The sequence below is a fragment of the Oryctolagus cuniculus genome, chromosome 7 (assembly GCF_964237555.1).
Source record: "Oryctolagus cuniculus chromosome 7, mOryCun1.1, whole genome shotgun sequence".
NCBI lineage: Eukaryota > Metazoa > Chordata > Mammalia > Lagomorpha > Leporidae > Oryctolagus > Oryctolagus cuniculus.
Window position 1 is genome coordinate 109,319,136 of NC_091438.1, and position 25,836 is coordinate 109,344,971.

General features: G+C 40.4%; 2 protein-coding genes across 15 annotated transcripts in view; one reads left to right on the forward strand and one right to left on the reverse strand.

The window, feature by feature from the left end:
- ITGB3BP (integrin subunit beta 3 binding protein) overlaps positions 1-16,356 on the forward strand; it is an 80,226-nt gene extending 63,870 nt beyond the window's left edge. Inside the window, exons 8-10 of one of the 8 annotated variants that reach the window (XR_011390678.1) lie at positions 1,400-1,450; positions 10,218-10,338; positions 16,187-16,281. Coding sequence is in view for 5 of the 8 variants with exons in the window: in XM_070078377.1 (XP_069934478.1) it covers positions 598-719 (122 nt within the window). In the remaining 3 variants the exon portion in view is untranslated. Of the gene's footprint in view, positions 1-597; positions 858-1,399; positions 1,451-2,848; positions 2,870-10,217; positions 10,401-16,186 lie in introns of those variants that run through there. The other 7 variants (XR_007924041.2, XR_007924042.2, XM_051857685.2 and 4 more) reach the window with 7 other exon arrangements.
- ALG6 (ALG6 alpha-1,3-glucosyltransferase) overlaps positions 15,990-25,836 on the reverse strand; it is a 57,957-nt gene continuing 48,110 nt past the window's right edge. For all 7 annotated transcript variants that reach the window (XM_008265129.4, XM_008265132.4, XM_051857674.2 and 4 more), the window contains 3 exons: positions 23,900-23,968; positions 23,578-23,776; positions 15,990-16,355 (listed from right to left, as the gene is read on the reverse strand). In XM_008265129.4, the coding sequence (XP_008263351.2) occupies positions 16,158-16,355; positions 23,578-23,776; positions 23,900-23,968 (466 nt within the window). In that variant the 3' untranslated portion in view covers positions 15,990-16,157. The remainder of the gene's footprint in view (positions 16,356-23,577; positions 23,777-23,899; positions 23,969-25,836) is intronic.

Sequence of the window (25,836 nt, forward strand, 5' to 3'; positions counted from 1 at the left end):
TTTCTGTGAAGCATTTAGTCATGTGCTATCACTGACTCATACACATTTGCCAGCTGTAACAAATTTTATAGACATTTCCCCCAGAGACATATCTCCCATACTATGAATTTTTAAATGAGCAAATGGTGAAGAAGGGATGTCAGCAATATAAAAATTGATCAGTTAAAAGATAAAAGCATAAGTAAAGAGATTTGTATGGTAGTCTTAATAGGTTTTATTAAATAAAAATACTATAAAAAGACAGTAATGAATAGACTGAAGACGAGCTGTTCTAGAGGTGAAGAAAAATTATTCTGGCACACTTAGGAGAAATTGGTTTTATGTCACCTGACAGGTGAATTTTTTTTCCACTTTACCCGTGGAGTAATCAAAAGAGCTCCACAAAAAAAAGAAATTCCCTATATAAGTGGTTTACATATTTTAAACACACATTGAAATAAAGCAGGTATTAATAATAGTATATAGCTAAGTAGTTAAAAGCAAGACTTGTGTAATATGTAAATATTAGGTGACTTTTCCTCCAGCTCAGACCTCAGATAGGAGAATGGTCATGCTATTCATATCATATGATTCAGTCCTCTGGAATCTCTCTTTCAGGACTCCATTTACCACTTTTCTTAATTCCTGGGCTGCTCTTTTTTCCTTCTCTGACAACTCCTGCTCATCCTTCAAGGTCAGCTATGAAGCCATCTCCAGGGCTCCTAAGTAAAGCTAAATAGCTTCCTCTTCTAGGCTTACACAGCACTCGTCTGAATATTTGTAAATGCATCATGTTGTAGTGCTTTGTGATCCTTTGGAATAAGGATCTTTCTGGGCTGTTCTTTGGCCAAAAAAAGTGCTGTCTTTGTGCCATGGCCCAACCTGGATAGAATGGCCAAGTGCAGTACAGGGAATGTGTGAACAACAAACAAGTGACCACTCTAAAAATGTCTTAAAGATTTATCTAAATATTTTCAAATATTTCAAATATGGTTACTTCTTTACATACCTTATTAACTTAATGTTTATTAAATATTTACTGTGAGCCAGGCATTGTTCTGGTCTTGGGAATATACCAACAAACAAGACAGACACAGTCTTGCCCTCAGGAGGACAGAATCCAACACAAACAATTTCAGTAGAGCACAAAGAGTATACTAACAGTGGTACTAACATACATTATGATAACAAATGTCTTTGCCATTTTCATAGTAAATTTTCAACTATACATTTTGAAATAGAATCAGCCTAATTGGTGAGTATTGAAACAAAAATTTATAGCCCCAAAACTGCTATTTATAATGTAAAATAAAACTGTATATTATTTTAATTTCATTTTGATTCAGCATTTATTATATAACATACACTGTGACAAGTTATTTGAACTTTTTGAAAAAAAAAGTCTTTTTCTTTCATACAGAATTACGTTGTCTGGACAGCTATGAATTTCTTAAAGCTGCTTTAAACTGAGGTACTATTTCAAATCTTTCTAATTCAGTTTAACCTTGTTAAATTTCATTGTTTTTGTTCATGTGCAGAACATTTTATTTATATTATCAGATTTAGTACTGAGTACTGAATTTCTATAAAACAAAAAGGGACATGAGCTTTGAAGCGCCATTAGAAATTCTGTTCAATCTATTCTTATAAACTGGCAGGAAGTCTGACAAAATCTGCGTTAGAGGCTAATTGAAAAAGAACACTGTTGAACTGATGAGGCTAGCTTTGAAAGTCAGAAGAGTACATTTCAACTGAGGATGAAGAGAGTCCTTAATTGAGTACCATCCAAATAGCTAGAGAGCTACTGACAAGTAGGGTATGGTTTCTGTAGGACACATCTAATTGAACAAGACATAACAAGTCTGTTAAATTTGGAAAAGTGCTAAATTGATTAAGTAAATAATTAGATATCAATTAGTTATACCTTTCTATCAAAATAATTCCTATTGATTCAGCTATATAAGTGAAAATGATTTGTTTACAAATAGCTTATTATATACATATAAACTAGAAACAGTTTGAATCATGATGTGATTTTACTGAAGGTTCACATTAAGAACTGGCATTATCTCAGCCTTAGTGGCATCAATATTAAGATTCTTAGAAGCAAAGCAGATTCTGCTTGATATCTCTTTGAAAAAAACATTAAAGCTAAATGAAAGAATTATATTCTACCTCAAAATATATTTTTTTGGAACTGGTATCTCAAGTGATTAGTATTAGCTTCCTTACAAACTAGCTGTTCTTAAAATATTTGCAAACATACAGAAAGAAAACTGTGTCACTTTAATTAAAATGTTCTTTCTGTTATACATAAAAATAGTAGTTTATCATAATAGCTAATAATTATTGAACATCTTTTATGTCCCAGTCTGTGTTTTAAGCACTTCATATTTACTCCTTTTAATCTTGATAAGGAAGAAACGGAGGCACAAAGAAGTTAAATTCCTTGTCCCAGGAGAAAGCCAGGAGTGTAAGCTGAGTAGTCTGGACTGGAGCTTATGCTCTTGACTGCTACACAGTAGTAATCTGAGAATGGCAGGTTTCACTACTGGTCAAGGATTTACTTTCCTATTAAGTGAGAATGTACTATATAATATATGTACACACATTCATTATAGGATTAAACATGTAATAAAACTTAAGACCCATGAAAATCCAACAGAGAACTCTTATATTGGTGATCACAGATACATATTCAGTTAAACATTTAGCAACTGAATACATAGATTTAGTGCATGGTAGACTCATTGATAAACTTTTGGGGAATTTAAGAGTACTGATAATAGCTTTATGTTCATGGATTCTAGAAAAGAGCATCACATTTTAGAGTTTTTTTAAAAAATTATTTATTTGTTTATTTGAAAAGCCGGGGAGGGCGAAAGAGAATCATCCATCTGCTGGTTCACTCCACAAATTCCCACAATAGCCAGGGCTTGGCCAGTCTGAAGCAAAGAGCCAGGAACTCCATCTGGATCTCCAGGTGGGTGGCAGGAACTGAGGAACTTCGGCCATCATCTTCAGCCTCCCAGTGCATTAGCAGGATGCTGTTTTGAAAGCAGAGGCAGGATTCGATCCTGGGCACAGCAATATAAGATGTGGAAGTTCCAGGCAGTGGCCTAACACACTGTACCACAATACCTGCTCCAGGAGTGTTCTTTCGAGCCTTTAATTTTTTTTTTTTTTTTTTTTTTTGGACAGGCAGAGTGGACAGTGAGAGAGAGAGAGAAAGGTCTTCTTTTTCCATTGGTTCACCCCCCAAATGGCCACTACGGCTGGCGCATTGTACCGATCCGAAGCCAGGAGCCAGGTGCCTCTTCCTGGTCTTCCATGTGGGTGCAGGGCCCAAGCACTTGGGCCATCTTCCACTGCCTTCCTGGGCCACAGCAGAGAGTTGGACTGGAAGAGGGGCAACTGGGACAGAATCCGGCGCCCCAACCAGGACTAGAACCTGGGGTGCCGGCGCCGCAGGCGGAGGATTAGCCTAGTGAGCTGCGGCACCGGCCTAGCCTTTAATTTGAGTAGTACTTTCAGAAAACTTAGAAGAATTAACTAAAATCCCCCCTTTTTAAAAAGATTTATTATTTATTGAGAAGCACAGTGACAAAAATCTTCCATCTGCTGGTTCATTTCCGTAAATGCACCTAAAACCTGGGGCTGGCCAGGTCGAAGATAGGAGTCTAAAACTCCATCCAGGTCACCCAGATGGGTGGCAGGGACCCAAGAACTTAAGCTATCATGTGCTGACTTCCCAGGTGCATTAGCAGGAAGTTGGATCAGAAACAGAGCAGCCAGAGACTCAAAACTGGCACTTCTATACAGGGTACATGTGTCCCAAGTGGTGGCCTAACCTCCCATAGCACAGTGCACACCCCAAGGTTCCCTTCTAATGAGAAACCATTGAGAGAGATCACAGTAAAATATAACAACTTCACCTTTGAGGCATTTTTCTAGTTTGTGCTTTGATATGTTTCCTTTTTTACTTGAGGTTACTTTCTTCATAATCTCATCCGTTCCCTTGACTTTCGCTTTTACCTTTCTTTATGTGATTTCCATATCTATCTGTGACCTTCCTTTCGAGCTATAAATCGTTTGTCACCATACAATGACCCCAAATATTTTAATTATTTCCCCTTCAAATTGTTCTTCCTTACACCTTTCTAGGAATTCTGTCATCCCATTGATCAGCTCAAAAGCCTCTCTTTTTGTCCTCATATCCAAACAGGTACCAGATCAGATCACTTCTTAAAATGGACTAGTTTATCCCTCTATTAACTGTCATCTAGATTACTGTTTTCCCCATAGAAACCTACCTTTCTGTCCTCTAGCCCCTTTCCCCTACAGCCTGTCCTGCTACTGAGCAAAATCTATGCTTTAGAATATATCACCCCACCATATCCATAATAAAATCCAAATTTAGACTGATATTAGGACTGTTGATGATCTGACCACAGTTTACCTCCCCAGTGTCTCCCTTGTGCCTCGTGAACTCTAGATTACTTGCCATTTCCTAGACTCGCTCCCCCAGCAAGTTCCTTTTTAACTTCCCTAACTTGTTCTTGTCTCCTCTGCCTAGCATTCATTTTCCCTCACTATGATCAAAATCTTACCAGTCTTTCAAAACCTGTTTATAACATGCCTTGTTCTAGGCTTCCTGAGATCCCTCTCCTCCATCCATGTTCTGTCACAGCTTCTCTCTTGTGCCTTTGTCATAGCTGCTCTACTGGTATGAATAGGGGAGGGAAATTGTCATTGTGGGGAAGCCCAGTATACAAGAATTGGCTGCCAAAAATGGAAGGTACTGTGAGAACAAAGAAAGAGGTAGACAAACCCAAGATTATAGAATATAATTTACTGGGGGACTTACGGACAGAAGTATAGGCTCACGTGACCTAAAGACAATGGATCCTTGTCCTATGGGACAGAAGAAAAAGGTTTTATAGAAAAACATGGCCTGTATACACAGCAGACTCATAGAATGGCAGATGCCCTAAATAGCACTCTGGCCTCAGAATCAGCCCTTAAGGCATTCAGATCTGGCTGAAGAGCCCATGAGAGTATTTTAGGCATGGAAAGCCAAGACACTCTGGGGAAAAAAAAAAAAAAAAAGACCTAAATGAATGATCTCTGCGAGTGAGATCCCAGTGGAAAGAACGGGGCCATCAAAGAAGGAGGTGCCTTTGTCTGAAGGGAGGAGAGAACTTCCACTTTGACTATGACCCTGTCGGAATAAGATCGAAGTCGGCAAACCCAAAAGGTTTCCATAGCCTTGGCAGCTCATGACTAGAGCCTAGGGAGATTACTGATGCCATAAACAAGAGTGTCAAATTGTTAATAACAGGAGTCACTGTGTATTTACTTCTCAAGTGGAATCTGTCCTTAATGTGTTGTCCAATGTGAAGTAATGCTATAACTAGTACTGAAATAGTATTTTACACTTTGTGTTTCTGTGTGGGTGCAAACTGATGAAATCTTTACTTAATATATACTGAATCGATCTTCTGTATATAAAGATAATTGAAAATGAATCTTGATGTGAATGGAATGGGAGAGGGAGCGGGAGATGGGAGGGGTGCGAGTGGGAGGGAAATTATGGGGGAGGGGAGAGCCAATGTAATCCATAAACTGTACTTTGGAAATTTATATTTACTAAATAAAAAATAAAAAGAAAAACATGGCCTGTGACTAACCAACATACACTTGGACTTTCTCAAGAAGTACTAATATTCCAGACAACAGGGCAGCAGGCTATCTTAATGACTTCACTGTTTACCTCGTAGGGGTTGGGGTGACAGTTATGACCAAGATGCCTGCAGTTATATTAGGCTGAACTCCTATAAGTGTTAAACTCCCTGATTGTGTTCTGTGCCCCCAGAAGCCTGAGACACACGTAGACCTCCTGATACCACTGTGGCCAACTTTCCTGCACAGCAGCTCCAGTTCTCCCTTGCACTCCATGATTACTCTTCCCCTGTAACTGTTCAGTGAGGAGAGCTGCCCCACACAGATTCACTCCCAGAGCCTTTAAAAGTGTAGCCTTTATGAAGCAGTGTTACAAGAGAGCAGCGGAGACAACAACTCAGGGGTCACAGGCAAAGGCAAAGAACAGTAAGGGAGAGGAAGAGAAAAAGCATGATTTTGACTCATGTTGACAGAATATGTTGGGACACTTTAGTAATAAGGTAGATAAGTCACTTGGTTAACAAAACTCTGAGGCTTAGTGAACAAAATTCTATGTATAACAACCTTTGCAACTGAATAACCAAGTTAAGGACAAAAAGACACATGAAACAGTAATAAGGTGAGGCAAGCTATGATAGGTGATACAAGTTCAGACTTCAGTTCAAGGGTTCTGGCCATTAGAAGTACAGACAAGAACTGTGAAGCCAGTGAGGAGGTAACAAGATTAGTAGATAGCATTAGAATTGATAACCTGCAACATGGCAAGCCCTCTGCTAGCTTGCCTTGTTGCACCTTCAAGCAGAATTGGAATCTTTTCAGTCCCACACTGAATCTAATTCATGAACTCTGCTTTCCTAAACCTGAGCTGAAGTTTTGAAAAGGGCTCCAGCATACACATGCCTCTAAAAGCTGTGAAGACCATAGGCCTGCCTGACATGTTTGTAGGTCTTCATGACAGTCTCCCAACCACATGACATCAGGAAGCACAAGTCAGGTGTCCTTGAGAGTAGGCAGTGGTGAGGAAACCTCACGGTGCTTAAGAGTGTTATATAGGGGCCGGTGCTGTGGCACAGATTAATCCTCTGCCTGCAGTGCTGGCATCCATATCGGCACTGGTTCTAGCTCTGGTTGCTCCCCTTTTGATCCAGCTCTCTGCTTTGGCCTGGGAAAGCAGTAGAAGATGGCCCAAGTCCTTGGGGCCCTGCACCCACATGGGAGACCAGGAAGAGGCTCCTGGTATCTGGCTTTGAATTGGCCCAGCTCTGGCCATTGTAGCCATTTGAGGAGTGAACCAGTAGGTGGAAGACCTTTCTCTCTCTCTCTCCCTCTCCCTCTGTCTGTAATTCTACCCCTCAAATAAAGAAATAAAATTTTAAAGGGGGGGGGTGGTGGTGGTGTGCTATGGCATAGTGGGTGGGGCCACTGCCTGCAGTGCTGGTATCCCATGTGGTGGCTGATTTGAGACCGGCTGCTCCACTTCCAATCCTGCTCTCTGCCATGGTCTGGGAAAGTAGTAGAGGATGGCCCAAGTGCCTGTGCCTCTGCACCCTCATGGGAGACATGGAGGAGGCTCCTGGCTCCTGGCTTCGAATCTGCCCAACTCTGGACGTGGCTGCCATTTGGGGAGTGAACCAGTGGATGGAAGATCTCTCTCTGCCTCTGCCTCTCTGTAAATCTGCCTTTCAAATAAATAAATAAATCTTGAAAAGAAAAAAAAAAAAAAACTAGAACCAAACAGTGCTCCAACATGGATGTCAGGGTAGCAGGTGGCAGCTTAACCTGTCATGCCACACAATAAAATACTTAAAAAAAAAAAAAGTGTTGTGTAAAAATAGTGACCTATAATATTACTAGTAAAAGGGACCAGCATTGTGGTGTAATAGGTAAAGCTGCTGCCTTCAATGCCGGCATCCCATGTGGGTTTTGGCTCAAGTCCTAGTTGTTATACTTCTCCACTCTCAACCAAGCTTCCTGCTAATGTGCCTGGGAAGGCAGCAGAAGGCGGCCCAAGTCCTTAGGCCACTGTATCCATGTGGGAGCCTTGGAAAAGGCTCCTGGCTCCTGGCTTCAGCCCGGCCCAGCTCCAACCATTGTGGCCATTTGGAGAGTGAACTAGCAGATGGAAGATCTCTGTCTCTCTCTCTGTCTGTCTCTCTCTCTCTCTGTAACCCTGCCTTTCGAGTAAACAAATGTCTTTTAAAAATAGATATGTATGAAATGCATGAAGTTTCCATACCTTAAATAAAAGGTTTCTATGTTAAAAAAAAATAGATACGTAAATAAAAATATTACTAATATAAGACTAACCAATATTCTGGACTCTGGCCAAATTTGTCACACTTTTATGGGGTATAAAGAGACTTGACAAAAGTTCCTTCCTCTTGGGTATAAGGAGTTTAAACATTCCTCTCTATTACAGTAAGTACCAATTGAAGAATGATGTTAAAAGAATTCATGGCAAACATAGTTCACCTCAAGTTGAGATGATTAGATAGTCCTTAAAGGATTTATGATTTGTTTTTAAAGAGCAGCAATCTGTTTTCAATAACCTTTTTAAAAAAATTTATTTACTTATCTGAAAGGCAGAGTTACAGAGAATCTTCCATCCACTGGTTTACTCCCCAAATGACTGCAATAGCCAAGGCTGAGTCAGGCCAAAGCCAAGAGCCAGGAACTCTATCTGGGTCTACCACATGGGTGTTGGGGGCCCAAGCACTTGGGCCACCTTCCTCTGCTTTCCCAGGTGCATTAACAGAGAGCTGGGATTTGAAATGTTGCTCCTAAGGGGATGCCAGCATCACAGGCAGCAGTTTACAGCCCCAATACCAGCCCATTTCCAATAACTTTTTTTAAATGTTTATTTGAAAGACAGAGTGACAGAGGTAAGAGAGCTTTCACCCACTGGTTCACTCCCCCAATGGCTACAACTGCCAGGGCTGGGGACAGGCTGAAACCAGGAGTCAGCAACTATATCCATATTCCCCATGTGGTAGCTGGAACCTAAGTACTTGGGTCATCACCGGCTGCCTCCCAGGTTTTTAAGTAGGAAGCTAGATGGGAACTGGAGGCAGGACTGCATCCCAGACACTATGACATGGGATGCAGGTGTCACAAGCATCAGTTTAACCCATTACACCACAACACCCACCCCCAGGATTTGTGATTTTAAAATCAATTCTAGTTATTGCACTGTGCACTGTTTGTCAGAAAGCCATGCGGACTCCAGTAATGAAAGCTTCATGCTTCACTAGGAAGTTGGATTTTGAAAAATGTGTAATATAAAATGTGCTATATAAAGAGAACAACATGAGCTAAGAAGACAGAGAAGCAAGTTGATGGACAGGTAGACCTGGGCCACATCATTGTCAGTGATGGTCCCAGGCTATGTTCAGACTTTATTTGTTCAGCAGAGGCAAGCCAGTTGAAGACCATTAGGGAAGTAACAATCCAACATGTTTTAAGAAGAGTGATACGGTCGCTAGGGGCCGGCACTGTGGCGTAGTGGGTTAAGCCTTCACCTGTGGCACCGGGATCCCATATGGGCACTGGTTCATGTCTCAGCTGCTCCTTTTCCCATCCAGCTCTCTTATGGCCTGGAATAGCAATGGAAGATGGCCCAAGCCCTTGTGCCCCTGTACCCATGTGGGATACCCAGAAGAAGCACCTGGCTTCAGATTGGCCCCAACCTCAGCTACTATGGCCATTTGGGGTACATTATTAACTATTCAACGACTAGCTGTATTACCTACTTAGTTGTGTAACCTAAACAAGAAACTTGGTTCCCCCTAAACTTTGATAATAAAATAGGATTGGTAATATTTTCTTTGTGAGAGTGTATAAAATAATTATAAACTCTTTAATAAATGATAGTCTTTCTTTCCTCTGTAGTCTTAGTAACTCTCATCATTGTATACATAACCCAGAGGATATTTATTAAGTGAACCCTAGAGCACTCAAAATCCATATAAAAGCAGACTGGACTCTCAGACAAGAGTTGGCAAAAGTAAGCTGGCAAGTGGAAGAGAATATCTGTGGACGCTTATGAATAGGGAGCTGGAGTGGACACCCACATGCCCTCAGTTGCCCATAGCTGCTTTCTTTTCCACCAAGTCCTGAGGTCAAATGGACAAGAACCTCTGCCACCACTAGGAGTCCTCAGAGGGATACACTTGGAATAGGAAATGTGTCATGGTAAAGACTGCTTTTATTTATTTCTATTTCCCCCCTTTAGCAGCTGTTAGAGAAAACACCTGCTGAAAGGCCCTTAAGGCTTATAGACAAAGGCATGTAAATTTGATGTTTTCAGTAGCTCATGTTGGGGTTTTAAAATTCTCTCATGTAAATGTCTGCACTTAAGGTGAGGAATGCTATGTCATAAGAGTCATACTGACAATTACTTGTGAAGGTGAATCTCACTTAGAAGACTCAAAAATAAGCAAATAGGTTGCCAGCATCTAAGTAAACTAGGTACCACACTACATGGATGTTTAAGTAATTTCTTGAGTGATGAACGAAATACATGTGATGATGTAATAATCATCTTTTATATCCTGCAGGCCTTGAGAAGAAATGCACTTACTATGAGCACCAACTTTTGCATCTGCCTGATCATATTTAAAGGAACAGAAGAAATGTTTGTAATTAATCTGCCCAGTAAATACCAGCTCATAGCATGAGGCAGGTGCAAGTCTAGATAAAATTTCTTGCAGCTAATTTAAACTTTCTACACACACCAGTAGGTAATCTCAATGTAAATAATACATTTCTCTTTGACCCTTTAATGTAAGCCAGTATGTAAAAAAGGATCTTGACATACACTTTGTAACCCATATGTTTCTGTATACTTTGGACATTTGTGTATAGACCAAGTAAAGCTTATATGAAAATACTTACGTTTTCTCAAAACTCAGATTAAATCCAACGGTAAGTGTAATTAAGTACCAGTTTTCCCTTAAAGCCTTAGATGTTTGTTTATTTACAAATTCCTTTTAAAAAAGTTATTTTTTAATTTATCTACAAGTTTATTGTGTAGTCACTATCATGGAGTGAGCTTTTAATATTGTACTCTAGTTTTTTCCTGTGCTTATGGAGAAAAAATATTTCCAAAGTTTTAAAATTTTGTACCTTTTATAAAATATTAGGATGCATTTTTCAGTACAGACTTTTAAATATGAAATGTTTTTGAGCAAAACTGCACAGACTATCCTGAATTTAAAGAAAAGACTTACTACGGAGGAGGATGTGATCCCTTCCAAATTATTTTCAAACATTAAATATCCATATTGTAGTTATGTTTTGTATCATTGTTTGTGCTGTTACAAAATATAAGGTAGGGGGAAAATCATAGAATATGTTACATCTAAAAATTCTTAATATAAATGATTTAGGTACTTAACAGTAATCCAGTTGCCTTCCTTAACATTATTTAAATAAGATTTTAAAGTAATCTGCTGAGTGTTAAGAATACTTTGTGATACAATCCTTAACAATAGAATGTTAGCAAAGGTATATGAGAAAGGATCATTCAAGCATTGAAAACTAACCTTAGGATAGAAGTCGAAACATTTTATAAAGTAACCTACATTAGGACACAAAGGGTTAAAAGCAGATTGGTCTCACATATAATCTAAGTTAGGTAGATATGTGCTTAATGCCATTAAGTCAGTCACTGTGTGTTTGACCTCCTGATATATTAAGCTTTTGCCTTTCAGAACAGCTGGGTCTGCTAAGAATCATTTCCCAGTTCTCTTCATTGTAGGTCAGATGACTCTCGCTTTATCACCCCTGGAGGCCGCGTGAAGGACAAAGCAGAAAGATCCACACACAAAACTAATGTTTACGTGGGGGAGGGGGAGAGGGATATACTTGGCCCTGATCTTCCAATGAATGTAACAGAAGAGAGACCAATTGAGACTTGTAACCATTGTGTTACTCCAACCATTATTTAGTTATATCCTATCCATCTCTTACTCTCGCTATTGAACAGAGAGGCTCCTTTCACTGCCTTGACTTTTGTAAATGTTTCACTCACTTAGTTGTGGTTTATCATTTGGACAGAGTGCTACATCGGGGATTTTTCTCCCTTCCCTAAGACATCAAAGGAAAATGACTCTATGCCTGCCTCATTTTTGAAATGTGAACACACACCCTATTCTCTTCATTACTCTCAGCCGCAAACCTAAGTTTATTGGCAACAAAGACAACTGCATTTCTCAGAAACCCTTCTTCCCTCTAAACTATACTGGAATATAACTTAAAAGGGTTCATTTGATAGGTATATGAGTGAAGAAAGTGAGAAATCTTTTCTATCTTTAATATTTCTGCATAACCTAAATATCTTTATATTAAAGCATTCCTATAATCCTGAGTTTAAGCTGCGAGACAGGCTTTGGAATGACCTACTTCTGTGATCTCAATTCATCACTGGATATTTTTGGGATTTTGGAGCCTAATCTTTCTAAGTTCAAAGTATACTGTTAAACTAGATTCTAAGAGACATGAGATGCTTGACTTAAAAGATAATCGCTATAAGATTCCTTAAAAGGTAGAATGGAACATTATATGATTAGATTAAATTCTCTGGGCAGTGGGTTTTTTTATCTATAGAATTTACCTATAAGATATCTTGAATAAGATGCATTCTATTTTAGCATTTATATAGCACTTTTATTTTTAAAGTTTCTGTACTCCAATTATTTAGGAGCTATAACTTAGAACCTCCTCGTCTTTGATTTAAGTCAACGTTCTGTGTTACACTCGAGTATACGGTTACAAAATTTTTTTAAGAAATAAGGCTGCACCAGGCAGCCAGGATGCTGACATTTGGGCACAGTGATTACAGATGGTGACCATGGGCCGCAGTGTTCCTGCTGATTCGGCAGCAATTCAAGGCTGCTTCTCTGTACTGACCTGCCCTTTGAGTCTTTATGCACATTTGCTTGGAGAAAGAAATACTTCTTGATTTTTGCTTTGTCTAAACCCACTTCTCTGACCAGACTTAGAAACACATCCCTTCCTGCTTCAGCCTGTGTCTGTCCCTGTCCAGACCCAGGTTTTCTTTGCATGGACGTGGCATTTGACTTGCACTATTTTACCATGTGCCATAACTTTATATGTTTTAATGGTTGTTTTATGAAATACATTCATAAAAAATAGGGTAAAATGATTTTTTCCCTGACTAGAGAAAATCTCTTTATGTGAGAAACAACATGGATATAATAATAATTTTTACCAATTGAATACTACAGTAAAAAATGGCTTCTGCTAATATAGAGTGACATTGTATTAATAGGACAAAGTTCAGATGAAGCATGAAGGGCAGTGGTTAAGTCACTGCTTGCTTGGGATGCCCATGTCCCATATCAGAGTGCCTGGTCCAAGTCCCAGCTTCTCCACTTCTGATCCAGCTTTCTGCTAATATGTACCCCGGGAGGTAGCAGATGATGAGCTCAAGTACTTGGGTCCGTGTCATTCATGCAGGAGCCTGGGATTTAGTAACGGGTTCCTGGCTTTAGCCCAGCCCTAACTGTTGCCAGCATTTGGGGAGTGAACCAACAGATAAAATAATAGCACTTTTTTTCTCTCTCCCTTTCAAATAAAATGAAAGTAAATAAATAAATGTTTAAAAGGATGCAGCATGATTTGAATGTGTTGGCATTGTTACTGAACGACATCATAACGAAACAGAATAAGGGGGCCGGCGCTGTGGCTCACTTGGTTAATCCTCCGCCTGCGGCGCCAGCATCCCATATGGGCACTGGGTTCTAGTCCAGTTGCTCCTCTTCCAGTCCAGCTCTCTGCTGTGGCCTAGGAAGACAGTGGAGGATGGCCCAAGTGTTTGGGCCCCTGCACCAGCATGGGAGACCAGGAAGAAGCACCTGGCTCCTGGCTTCGGATCGGCGCAATGCCGGCCGCAGCGGCCATTTGGGGAGTGAACCAATGGAAGGAAGACCTTTCTGTCTCTCTTTCACTGTCTATAACTCTACCTGTCAAAAAAAAAAAAAAAAAAAAAAAAAAAACAGAATAGGATAAAATCCTGTATAAGACAATTTAACTTTTACAGAATGATTTTGGGAGTATAGAACTAATGATCATGAATAATTAAAAGGACTTCATTCAAATCACTTAAAGCTTTAGATTTAAATTCAGAAATTCATTTATTAGATTCAAGCAAATCTATATTCTTGGGAATAATCAATCTGCCTTGGTTTAAAAATCCAAATTTGCATGGGTAACAAGGCATTTTCAAACTTCAAGCAGCTTTATTTGCTTTCTCATCTTTCATTTATTTATTTATTTTTAAAACTTGGAATTTTTTTTTAAAGATGTTCTTATTCATTTGAGAGAGAGGATTACAAAGAGGAGAGGCAGAGAGATCTTCCATCTGCTCGCTTACTCCTCAGATGTCTGCCACAGCTGGGGCTGGGCCAGACTGAAGCCAGGAGCTTCTTCTGAAACTCCCACGTGGGTGCAAGGGCCCAAGGACTTGAGTCATCTTCACTGCTTTCCCATGCTCATTATCAGTGAGTTGGATCAGAAGGGAAGCATCCAGGACTTGAACCAGTGCCTATACAGGATGCCAGTACTGCAGACAGCTAACCCGCTGTGCCACAGCACTGGCCCAGATTTATTTGAAAGGCATAGATACAGAGAGAGAGAGATCTGTCTGCTGGTTCACCCCCAAATGGCCAAGTCAGCCAGAGCTGGGCCAGGCCAAACCACGAGCTTCATCTGGATCTCCCACATGGGTACAGGGGCCCATGGACTTGGGCCATCTTCTGCTGCTTTCCCAGGTGCGTTAGCAGGGAGTTGGATTGGAAGTGGTGCAGCTAGGACATGAAACAAACAGCATATGGGATGCCAGCATTGCAGGCAGCAGCTTAACCCTTTTTACCAACCCCAGTCCCTGCCTTCTCATCTTAGATCACAAATGTTGGGATCTACGCTACAGGTAAAGTCACCTTCTGCAGCACTGGCATCCCATATGGGTGCCAGTTTTAATCTAGGGTGTTCCACTTCAGATCCAGCTCCCGGCTATTGCGTCTGGGAAAGCGGCAGAAATTGGCCCAAATGCTTGGGCCCCTGCACCCACATGGGAGACCCAGAAGAAGCTCCTGGCTTTGGATAAGTCCAGCTCTGGCCGTTGCAACCATTTAAGGAGTGAACCAGCAGATGGAAGATCTCTCCCCCTCTCTAACTCTGCTTTTCAAATAAATAAAATCTTTTTTTAAAAAAATCACAAATGTAATTCCCTGAGTTATAACTCAGTGAAGTTACACATTGCTTACATTCTAATGTCAGAAAAACTAAATTTGAATACCAAAATTAGTGCTTTCCTTTAAAAAGAAAGAGCTTAACTTGCAGATTGTTTTTCAAAACCTAATAGAGCTTACCATGCCAGTAGTGCTCCATCAACATAGTGAATGTTCCGAAAACCCACTGGACCTTTTGTAAGAAGTGTTGCAAACACTACGTCATGAAGTGACACGGTAAAAGAAGGGTAAAGACTCTGTGCTTGGGAAAGCAGCGTTATGATAGGAAGCAAAGTGGCTATGGCGGACAGACTAAGCCAATTTTCCGGGAAAAAGCTAAAACTACAAAGACTGTGCTGAGGCTTCAGTGTGCGGAGCCCAGCTGCAGATCCAAAAGAATGTTTGCTATTAAGAGATGTAAACATCCTGGACTGGGAAGAAATAGGAAGAAAGGGGGCATGCGATCCAGTTCTCATCTTCATCTTATGTTTTGGTATGAAGACAATAAAATCTAAAGGTTACTACTGTTCATTTCATTTGGTCTTTTGGGAGGGAATGAACTAGAGTCATCAATAAGATTCCTCTGGGAAATTTTTAAGCTTCGAAAAAAAAAAAAAACTAATAGGTAACAGGGTGTATTTCCCAAGTAAACACTGGCTCCCCCCGCCCCCCACAGGCAGAGTGGATAGTGAGAGAGAGACAGAGAGAAAGGTCTTCCTTTTTGCTGTTGGTTCACCCTCCAATGGCTGCCGCGGCCAGTGCACCACACTGATCTGAAGCCAGGAGCCAGGTGCTTTTGGTCTCCCATGCAGGTGAAGGGCCCAAGGACTTGGGCCATCCTCCACTGCCCTCCTGGGCCACAGCAGAGAGCTGGCTGGACAGAATCCGGTGCCCCAACCAGGACTAGAACCCGGTGTGCCAGCGCCGCAGGCGGAGGATTAGCCTATTGAGCTGTGGTGCCGGCCAACACTGGCTTTTAAGGACATTTCCTGTTACTTTTCCATTTGACTCGCTGTGAATATTATTGAAACTACAATATGTTGTAGGCAAGCAGTACTTCAAAAATAAAACCCTACATTTGTTCTTGGTCCCCATATAAATTTATTTTGTGTAAATAACAATGACTTTGCACCATTTCCTTTCCAATAATTCCATGATTCTCAAAATGATACTTTCATTTATAGCAAAAAGTTCACCAGATATTTTAGCACTATTTCACATTTTTACATTTGTTTGGTAATGTGTTTAGTTGACTTTCTTCTGATTTCTTTCAGTTTTCGAATCCCACATGATTATAATGTTAAAGTATACCAAAAAGAACAGGAAGTTTAAGCAGGACACAAAACACACCAATACAGAAAATAAGTCCGGTAATTTCTGAGGAGGATCCAGTGTAATCGTCATCAGCGTCAGCAAGGCCATGGTGATTACTGAGAGGAAAAACTACAATAAGAAAAAAAAGTATTATTTAGTAGCATAAAGGTAAAATTTTAATGTACTTATAATTGATTTGTAACTATTAACAAAACTAAAAAGTTGGGCGTCCAGTTATTTATAGTGGTGCATCTCAACTTCAGCTTCACATTAGAATCATCTCAGGGGTTTTACTGTTTTTATAAAAAACTTTCATTTAATAAATATAAATTTCAAAAGTACAACTTTTGGATTATAGCAGTCTTCCCCCCCATAACCACCCTCCCACCCACAAACCATCCCATCTCCTATGCCCTTTTCCATCCCATTCTTCATTGATTCATTTTTAATTATCTTTACATACAGAAGATCAACTCTATACCAAGTAAATATTTCAACAGTTTGCACTACACAGACACACAAAGTAGAAAGTACTATTTGAAGACCAGTTTTACTGTTAATTCTCATAGTACAACACATTAAGGACAGAGGTCCTACATGGGGAGTAAGTGCACAGTGACTCCGTGGTTGATTTAACAATTGACACTCTTATTTATGACATCAGTGATCACCCAAGGCTCTTGTCATGAGCCACAGAGGCTATGGAAGCCTCTTGAGTTCACCAACTCTGACCTTATTTAGACAAGGCCATAGTCAAAGTGGAAGTTCTCTCCTCCCTTCAGAGAAAGGTACCTCCTTCTTTGATGACCTGTTTTTTCCACTGGGATCTCACTCACAGATCTTCCATTTAGGTCTTTTTTTTTTTTTTTTTTTTTTTGCCACGGTGTCTTGGCTTTCCATGCCTGAAATACTCTCATGTGCTTTTTAAGCCAGATCCAAATGCCTCAAGGGCTGATTCTGAGGCCAGAGTGCTGTTTAGGGCATTTGCCATTCTATGAGTCTGCTGTGTGTTCTGCTTCCCATGTTGGATCATTCTCTCCTTCTTAATTATATCAATTATTAGCAGACACTGGTCTTATTTATGTGATCCCTTTGACACTTAATCCTATCTTTATGATCAGTTATGAACTTAAACTGATCACTTTAACTAGTAAGACGGCCTTGGTACCTACCAACTTAATGGGATTTGGAGTCCCATGGCAAGTTTTTAGCTTTACCCTTAGGGGTAAGTCTGAGTGAGCATGTGCTGAACTGTACATCTCCTGCCTCTCTTATTCCCGCTCTTATTTTTAACAGGGATCGATTTTCAATTGAATTTAAACACCCAAGAATAATTCTATGTAAGTAAAGAGTTCAACCAATGGTATTAAGTAGAAAAAGAAAATACTAAAAGGAATAAAATAGTAAGCTGTTCCTCGACAGTCAGGACAAGGACTGATCAAGTCATTGCTTCACATAATGTCAGTTTCATTTCTACAGGTTTCCTTTTAGGTGCTCAGTTGTCACAGATTACGGAGAACATATTTGTCCCTTTGGGATCTCAGGGGTTTTAAACAATCTCAGTGCTCAGCCCAGTTCCAAAGTTTTTTTTTTTCTTTTTTTGAGATGGCTTCTATCTGCCGGTTCACTCCTCAGTTGCCCACAACAGCCATGGCTAGGCTGGACTAAAGCAGGGAGCTAGGAACTCAATCCAAGTCTCTGATATGGGTGACAGGAACCCAGAGAGTTGCCATCACCTGCTGTCTCCCAGAGTGTACATTATCAGGAAACTCCAATGGGAGTGGATTGTATCTTAACCCTTAAGAAAACGCCTGTCCCATAAATCAGGATTTAAAGAGTGGCCTTAGTACTTTTTAGAACTAGAACACTTAGAATTCTTCAAATGGCTCCCGTGTGTAGCCAAAGCCTGAAAACCACTGTCTTATCCTCCATACTGCCCACACACTGAAAAGGTATTTGGGACAGATGTTAACTCAAATTGGGATTACATGCATAGCATCTCCTTGGGCCCTGGGTCCATGGGATATAAATTCCTAAGCTAAGCCTCAGGACCCACCACCTATTAGAAACTTTTCCATAAAAAATAAAATTATATTCCATATTCATTAGATGCTTCAAATGTACTAATGCTGCAATAAAGCACAACAGAGCGTATGAAAAAAGTCATCTGACCTCTGAGTTTTCTATGTAATAAGGCAGATAGTGAATGAAATCACAAGGTCACATGTGATTATCACATTTACTGTAATTGTGTAGTAAAGTTTCTTCTCTAAGCCAGTGTGCTGTATATTTCTGTGACGATGGAAATGTTCTGTAACTGCACTCCAGTCCAGTAGCTGCTAACCATGTGTGCAACTAAGCTTTTTGTTTGTTTGTTTGTTTGACAGGCAGAGTTAGAGAGAGAGAGAGAGAGACAGAGAAAAAGGTCTTCCTTCCGTTGGTTCACCCCCCAAATGGCCGCCAGGAGCCAGGTGCTTCCTCCTGGTCTCCCACACAGGTGCAGGGCCCAAGCACTTGGGCCATCCTCCACTGGGGCCTTCCCGGGCCACAGCAGAGGGCTGGACTGGAAGAGGAGCAACCGGGACAGAACTGGCGCCCCAACCGGGACTAGAACCCAGAGTACTGGCGCCGCAGGTGGAGGATTAGCCTAGTGAGCCACAGCGCCGGCCTGCAACTAAGCATTTAAGAGGTGCCTATTGTGACCAAGGAACTCAATTTTTAATTGTCTTTAAGTTCCTACATGTAATTAGTAGCTACTCTATTGAACAATGAGTTTTAGACAACAAGTCTCTTTAAGACAAGGACCAGCCAGATGGTATTCATTTTATCCCTAGCACAGTGCACACAATGTCGAAAGCAAGCCATGAGAAATAGTAAAGACCTTACTGAAGCAGGTGGGGCACACCTAAAGAGTGCTTCCATGGCTACATTACCATGGTATTGGTAAGATCTGAATACAGAGTAATGCAGTGGGCATTCCGGTGGACAAAAGGGAAGGATACAAGCTAAAAGGCGTACAAACAAATATAAATAGACTGCAAGCATCCTACACAGGAAAAATCCCTGAGGTTACTCTAGTGAGAAGTAAAAATTTCTAAAGTGAAATCACCAAAAGTTTCAAATTTAAGAATTAGGGGACTGGTTGAAATGTGCTAATATGACCTGGAATTTGGTTAAACAGAGATGCTGAAGCCTCTCCCATCTTCAACAGGAACCCACTCTTCCTCCACCCATTACCCCATTTGTCTCTTCCTGTTTACAATGGTTTCCCATGTTGTGTTCAGTTCTCTCTTTCACTTGCGGACCTGTATCAGTTAAGCTTTCGTTTCAGTCACTCAGTGAAACAGTTCTATCTCCACTGCACTAGCCCAAAGGTCAATCCTTTGAACCTTCTTTGGTTTCTTCGCTGGTTTCCTCCTCTTGTCCCTAGCTCTGTGCATTGTAGCACTCAGTACTTGGCCCTATCGTCAGTCTACACTCAACACCCTTAGAGAGCATGACTTTAATCACCAACCATATGCTGAAGACAAACTAATCTCCAGTGTGAACCTCTCCCTCTGCCGCTCTGTAACTCTCAAATAAATAAGTAAATCCTTAAAAAAAATTAAATCCTGTCTTTTGCAACAAAATGGATGCAACTGGAAACCATTTTGCTTAGTGAAATAAGCCAGTCCCAAAAAGACAACATATATTTTCCCTGATTTGTGGTAATTAATATAGAGAGCATAAAAATGTATGAGTGGAAATGACATTTTGAGAGTTGAATATTGTTTACAGCCCATATCTATACTGTTGAAGAACAGTGGTTTTTGCTACCTACTACTTGTTGAATTCTTTATTTGGTGAAGAGTCAAGCTTGTGATCATAAAATAAACTGAAGGTATGTCATTGTAAAAATTAAAAGAAAAAGGAAGGAAGGAGGAGCAGGGATGGGAACATGGGAAAGGTGGGAAGTATCATTATGCTTTTAAATCTGTGTACATGAAATATATGAAATTTGTTCACCTTATATAAATAAAAAATTTTAAGATAAAAAATGTAGTCTCCTTATAGGAAGGTAATCTAAACATTACCTCTTGATCTTGGCTCCTTTTTTTTTTTTTTTTTTTTTTTATGATTTATTTATTTGAAAGGCAGAGTTACAGAAAGGCAAAGAGAAGTCTTCCATCTGCTAGTTCACTCCCCATATGGCTGCAACAGCCGGAGCTGAGCAGATCCGAAGCCAGGAGCCAGGAGCTTCTTCTGGGGCTCACACGTGGGTGCAGGGGCCCAAGGACTTGGACCATTTCCACTGCTTCCACAGGCCATAGCAGAAAACTGGATCAGAACTGGAGCAGCTGGGTCTCAAACCAGCGCCCATATTAGATGCCGCCATTGGAGGCAGCAGCTTTACCTGCTATGCCTCAGTGCCAGCCCTCCTATTATTTCTTTCCTTACCATGATCCAATCCATGATGTTCACTGTATTTGCAATTCTCTATCCTGAGATGCTTATCCTCAATTACTGCACACTTCACACTACTCAGGAAAGCCCTGCCACTTAAACTGTATTCACCCCTTGCCTCCTGCGTATCCGTATGCCTTGCTCGTTGCTTTATTTCCCTCGATAACTTTAAGACCTCTGACATGCTATACACTTTACATACGCCAGGGTCTGGATCTTCCCACTAGAATGTAACCTCCATGAGAGCAGAATTTTTGCTACTTTTGTTCATCGCTGCTTCTTCAGCCTCTAGAGGAAGGCCTGACATGCAGGAAGCACCCAGTAAGTATCTGTTGAACCAAAGAATGAGTGAGACTAGGGACTCATGGTGATTCTCACTCTAAGACTACTGGACCACATTATAGATACCACACTGGGGTTGGAATGTGGCTCATATCCAGAAATTTAGCCTCAATACCAACAAGATGAATTTTAGATCTTACCTTCCATTTGAAAACCCAAGTAGTCAATCCTGTCCTTGTTTTCTTCTCTGCCCTCTTGACTTCCTACCTCGCCTGTCCCTATTCTCCATGCTCCTCACTAAGTGCAAAACCCTCAGAATACTCACTCAGCCTGCCCGGAGAATGCCTGCCTAGTCATTCGAGACCTTCCAGGGTTTGGATAAAATACATCATCTCCTTTTCAAACCTTTGCCTCTACTCGTCTAGGACAGTCATTTTTTCTCTTTGTTATTTGGGTAATTTGTGCAATCCTCTACACTGTGTAGTCCTTAAAAAAAAAAAATACAAGTGTGCCTTGCTGTGTCCCTGCTATACTCTTATCTACATCAGGGGCTAGGAAGAAGCAAAGGCCCACACACTCTAAGTGCTCACTGTATATTGGGCATGCTGCTCTCATTTTAACATTTATTGACTTATTTTATAAAAACTATTTTTTAAAAAACGACATTTAAAAAAGAGTAAGGAAAAAAACCACAAAGTCCTTCCATTCTACCCTCATTTAGTTTTATATTCTTCCAATGGTTTTATTTGCTTGTTTTGAAAAGTAAATCTCTTCAAATATTTCCATGTTATAAACATGGAAACATACTCACAAATTTTTTTAAAAATTTTATTCATTTATTTGAGACAAAAAAGAGAAAGTCACATCTGCTGGTTCACTCTCCAAATGCTGTCACTGGCTGAAACCTGACCAGGGCCAAAGTGGGATCTGGAAATATAATCTCCCACATGGATGCCAGGAACCCAATTAATTGAGCCATCACCACTGCCTCCCAAGATCTGCATTAGCAGGAAGCTGGAGTCAGGAGCCAGAACCAGGAAACCCAATGCAGGTACTCCAGTGTGGGACATGAGCATCATAACTGCCAGGCTACAGTGCTGCTCTAGACACAAATACTCTTTTTCCTGAGCTCTATAATAAATATCTTCGGGGCTGGGGTTGTAGTGTAGCGAGTTAAGCTACTGCCTGCCACACAGGCATCACATATGAGTGCTGGTTCAATTTCCAGCTGCTCCAATTCCAATCCAGCTCCCTGCTGATGGACCTGGGAAATCAGCAGGAAGATGGCCTGAATTCTTGGGCCCCTGTTTTCCACATGGGAGACCAAGGTGGAGTTCCTGGATCCTGGCTTCATCCTGGCCCAGCTCAGGCTGTTGTAGCCATTTTGGGAGTGAACCAGAGGATGGAAAATCCGGCCCCTTTTCTCTGTGTGTGTGTGTGTGTGTGTGTGTGTCTTCTCTTTGTAACTCTGCCTTTCAAATACATAATCTTTAAAAAAAAAAAATGGGCAAAACATTTGAATAGGAATTTCTGCAAAGAATTACACAAATGACCAAAAAGTGTATAAACAGGTGCCCAACACTAATCATTAGTATAATGAAAATCAGAATTACACTGAGATACTGGATGCCTATAATAAAAGACAGTGATAGGGGATGGTGTTGTGGCGTAGCAGATAAAGCCACCACCTGTGATGCCAGCAACCCATACAGGTGCTGGTTCATATCACCTCCTTCCCAGGCCAAAAAAAAAAAAAAAACAGTGATGCATGCTGTATAGGATGTGGAAACATGGACCCCTTACACATTTTTGGTAGAAATGTAGAGTCATGCTGCACTTTGCAAAATGTTTCATAGTTTCTGAAAATGCTAAAGATAGAATTACCATATGACCTAGCAATTCTTCTGCTTGGTATATACTCCAGGGAAATGAAAACTTATGTACTTAATAGCTTGTACACAAATATTTACAACAGTATTACAATCACCCAAAGTGGAAACAACCTAATGTCCACCAACTTATAAATGGATAAATGGCAATAAAAAGGGATAAACAACATTCTACAACATGGGTGAACCTCAAAAATATTATGCTAAGTGAAAAGTCATAAAACAAGACATTTTTTATGATTCCATATTTTAGACTGAACAGGCCACTACCATCCCAATTCTTATGCTGAAGCCCTCTCCCTCAATGTGACTATATTTGGAGATAGTGCATTTAAATAGTGCATTTAGAAAGATAATTAAGATTAAGATAAGATATGGCAGCCCAAGCTAAGACATTTCACCTACTGAAATGTCCAAGACAGGCAAATCTATGGAGGAGAGAATGGATTCATAGCTACAAGGCTGGGGTTGGGAGTGAGGCTAGAATGGGGAATAACCACTAAGTGATACAAGGTTTCTTTTTGGAATAATGAACATAATCTTAAAGTTGGATTCTGGTGACAGTTATCCAAATCTGTGTATATACTTAACACCACTGTGTATATACTTAAAATCACTTTAAAAGAGTGACTTTCTTTGAACTATATCTCAAAAAGTTATTAAAAAACACTTTTAATAGTATAAAAATACAGTGTCATGCAAAACATGTACCATTCTTTAAAAACTGAACAACTTACCAAATACTGTATAATTCTGGGAAGAAATGTAAAACTTGGGAGATACTTCCTTACAGAAATGGAAAAGGATTTCAACTGCAATTCTTCTTCACAAATCTTTTCAAATATTGAAAAGCAAGTTGCACAAGCTATGAAAAAGGCCATCACTGTCACAAGCGAGGGCAGCAGCAGTCCATCCTTTAACAGCAGAGGAAGCATACTGTAATATGAAAATAGGAAAAACATCCACAGAGAATCATAGTTCAAACCACTTGTAAAAAGGATTTAAATGAGTTTACAAATGTCATTCTGAAAATATTATAAGGAAATTGGTTTGACTCACCTAAATGTTGACACAAGTAAAAACCAAGTAGACATAAAAGGAATTTCATTTAAAACTAAGCAGACAGGTCTAAAATGAAAAAATATATATATTAATATTACAGAACATAATTTCAACTCCTACTTGCAAAAATGAGAACACATTTATCTGTCTGATTTTCAGGGGTAGTTAAAAAAAAAAAAGAGGTAGGAAGGTCACAGAGACTACTGATTCATTCGTTATGAAAGTCCAAACAGAATTAGTCCAGATATAGATGGTGTCCACTATAACTGGAAAACTGCTTTCAGTATTCCACTTAATGGAACATTCCAAACAGTACCTTAAGCAAAGGATCAGATAAGCAGATCTGAACATTCAGAAAAAGAAAGCTTTTACATGTATTTCATCCTACTTGGTAAATGTGAAATGAATTCCCAGTATAGGCGTTTTCAAACTTCCCCTATGACGCCACCATGTTACATAGCGCTCTGCAAAGTTGATACTAAAGCTGTGACAGATAAGACCACCATGCCATTGATGACCGGGCAAGATAAACCAGTTATAAAGGGAATCAAACTGATGGTAGAATAAAAGAAAAAATGAATAATAAGAGGTTAAATCAACAGGGCAACAGTATATAGGAAGCGCAATGCCTGTAAATGGGTCCATGGACTTGTTAAAGAGCTGTGAAGGGTCATAGCTCCAAACTCTGACCTCCTCACCATAGACCCTGCTCCCGTACCTCCTCGATTTAACTGTGGCCATGCTCAACAAGGGGGCTATGAGTGCTCTCATCTCTGTGAATTATTCATTCTGTGATCTTGAGCAAATAACTAATTATTTTCTTTATGTATAAATGAAAATACCTTATATTATTAAATACTTGACAGTACTCTCTGGGCCAGCATTGTGGCATCTGGTTAAGCTACTTACAAGGCCAGAGTCCCACAACAGACTGGCATTTCGAGTACCAACTGTTCCACTTCAGATTCAGCTCCCTGCTAATGCACCTGGGAAGGTGCAGATGATGGCCCAAGTACTTGGGCCTCTACCACCCACGTGGGAGACCTGGATGGAGTTCCTGGCTCCCATCTTCAGCCTGGCCCAGCCCTGACTGTTGAGGACATTTGGGGAGTGAACCAGCAGATGGAAGACAACACGCTCGCTCGCTCGCTCTCTCTCTTTCTCTCTCTCGGCCTTTAAAATTAAATAAGTAAAATTTTTTAGAAAGAATTCTTCGCAAGTTATCACATAACATTTTTTTAAAGATTTATTTTAAAGAGTTACAGAGAGGCAGAGACAGAGAGAGAAAGAGAGAGAGAGGTCTTCCATCTGCTGGTTCAATCCCCAGATGGCTGCAATGGCCAGAACTGCACCAATCCAAAGCCAGGAGCCAGGAGCTTCCTCCAGGTCTCCCATACAGGTGTAGGGGCCCAAGGACTTGGGCCAGCCTCAACTGCTTTCCTAGGCCGTAGTAGAGAGCTGGATGGGAAGTGGAGCAGCCAGGACTCGAACCAGCTCTCATATGGGATGCTGGCACTGCAGGCGGCAGCCCCAAACACTACGCCATAGCGCTGGCTCCTAGTATTTATTTTTAATAATAAAAAACTTTGCTAATGATGGTAGTATTTAAATAATTGTTGCTCTTTCTTTCGCACCCTCTCTCTCTCATTACTTTGGATCTCCTTACTTTTTAGGTTATTTTATCTTTATTTTCATTTTATTTGAAAGGCAGAGAGAAACAGAAAGAGATCTCTTATCTTGTTTAACTCCTCCAAATATCTGCGACAGGGGTGGGCCAGGCTGAAGCCAGGTATCCAGAACTCAATCTGTATCACCCATATGGATGGCAGAAACCCAAGTATTTGAGCCATCCCCTGCTGCCTCCCCGGGTGTGCATTAGCAGGAAGCTGGAATTGGAAATAAAACTGGAACTCAAACAAAGAACTCTGACATGG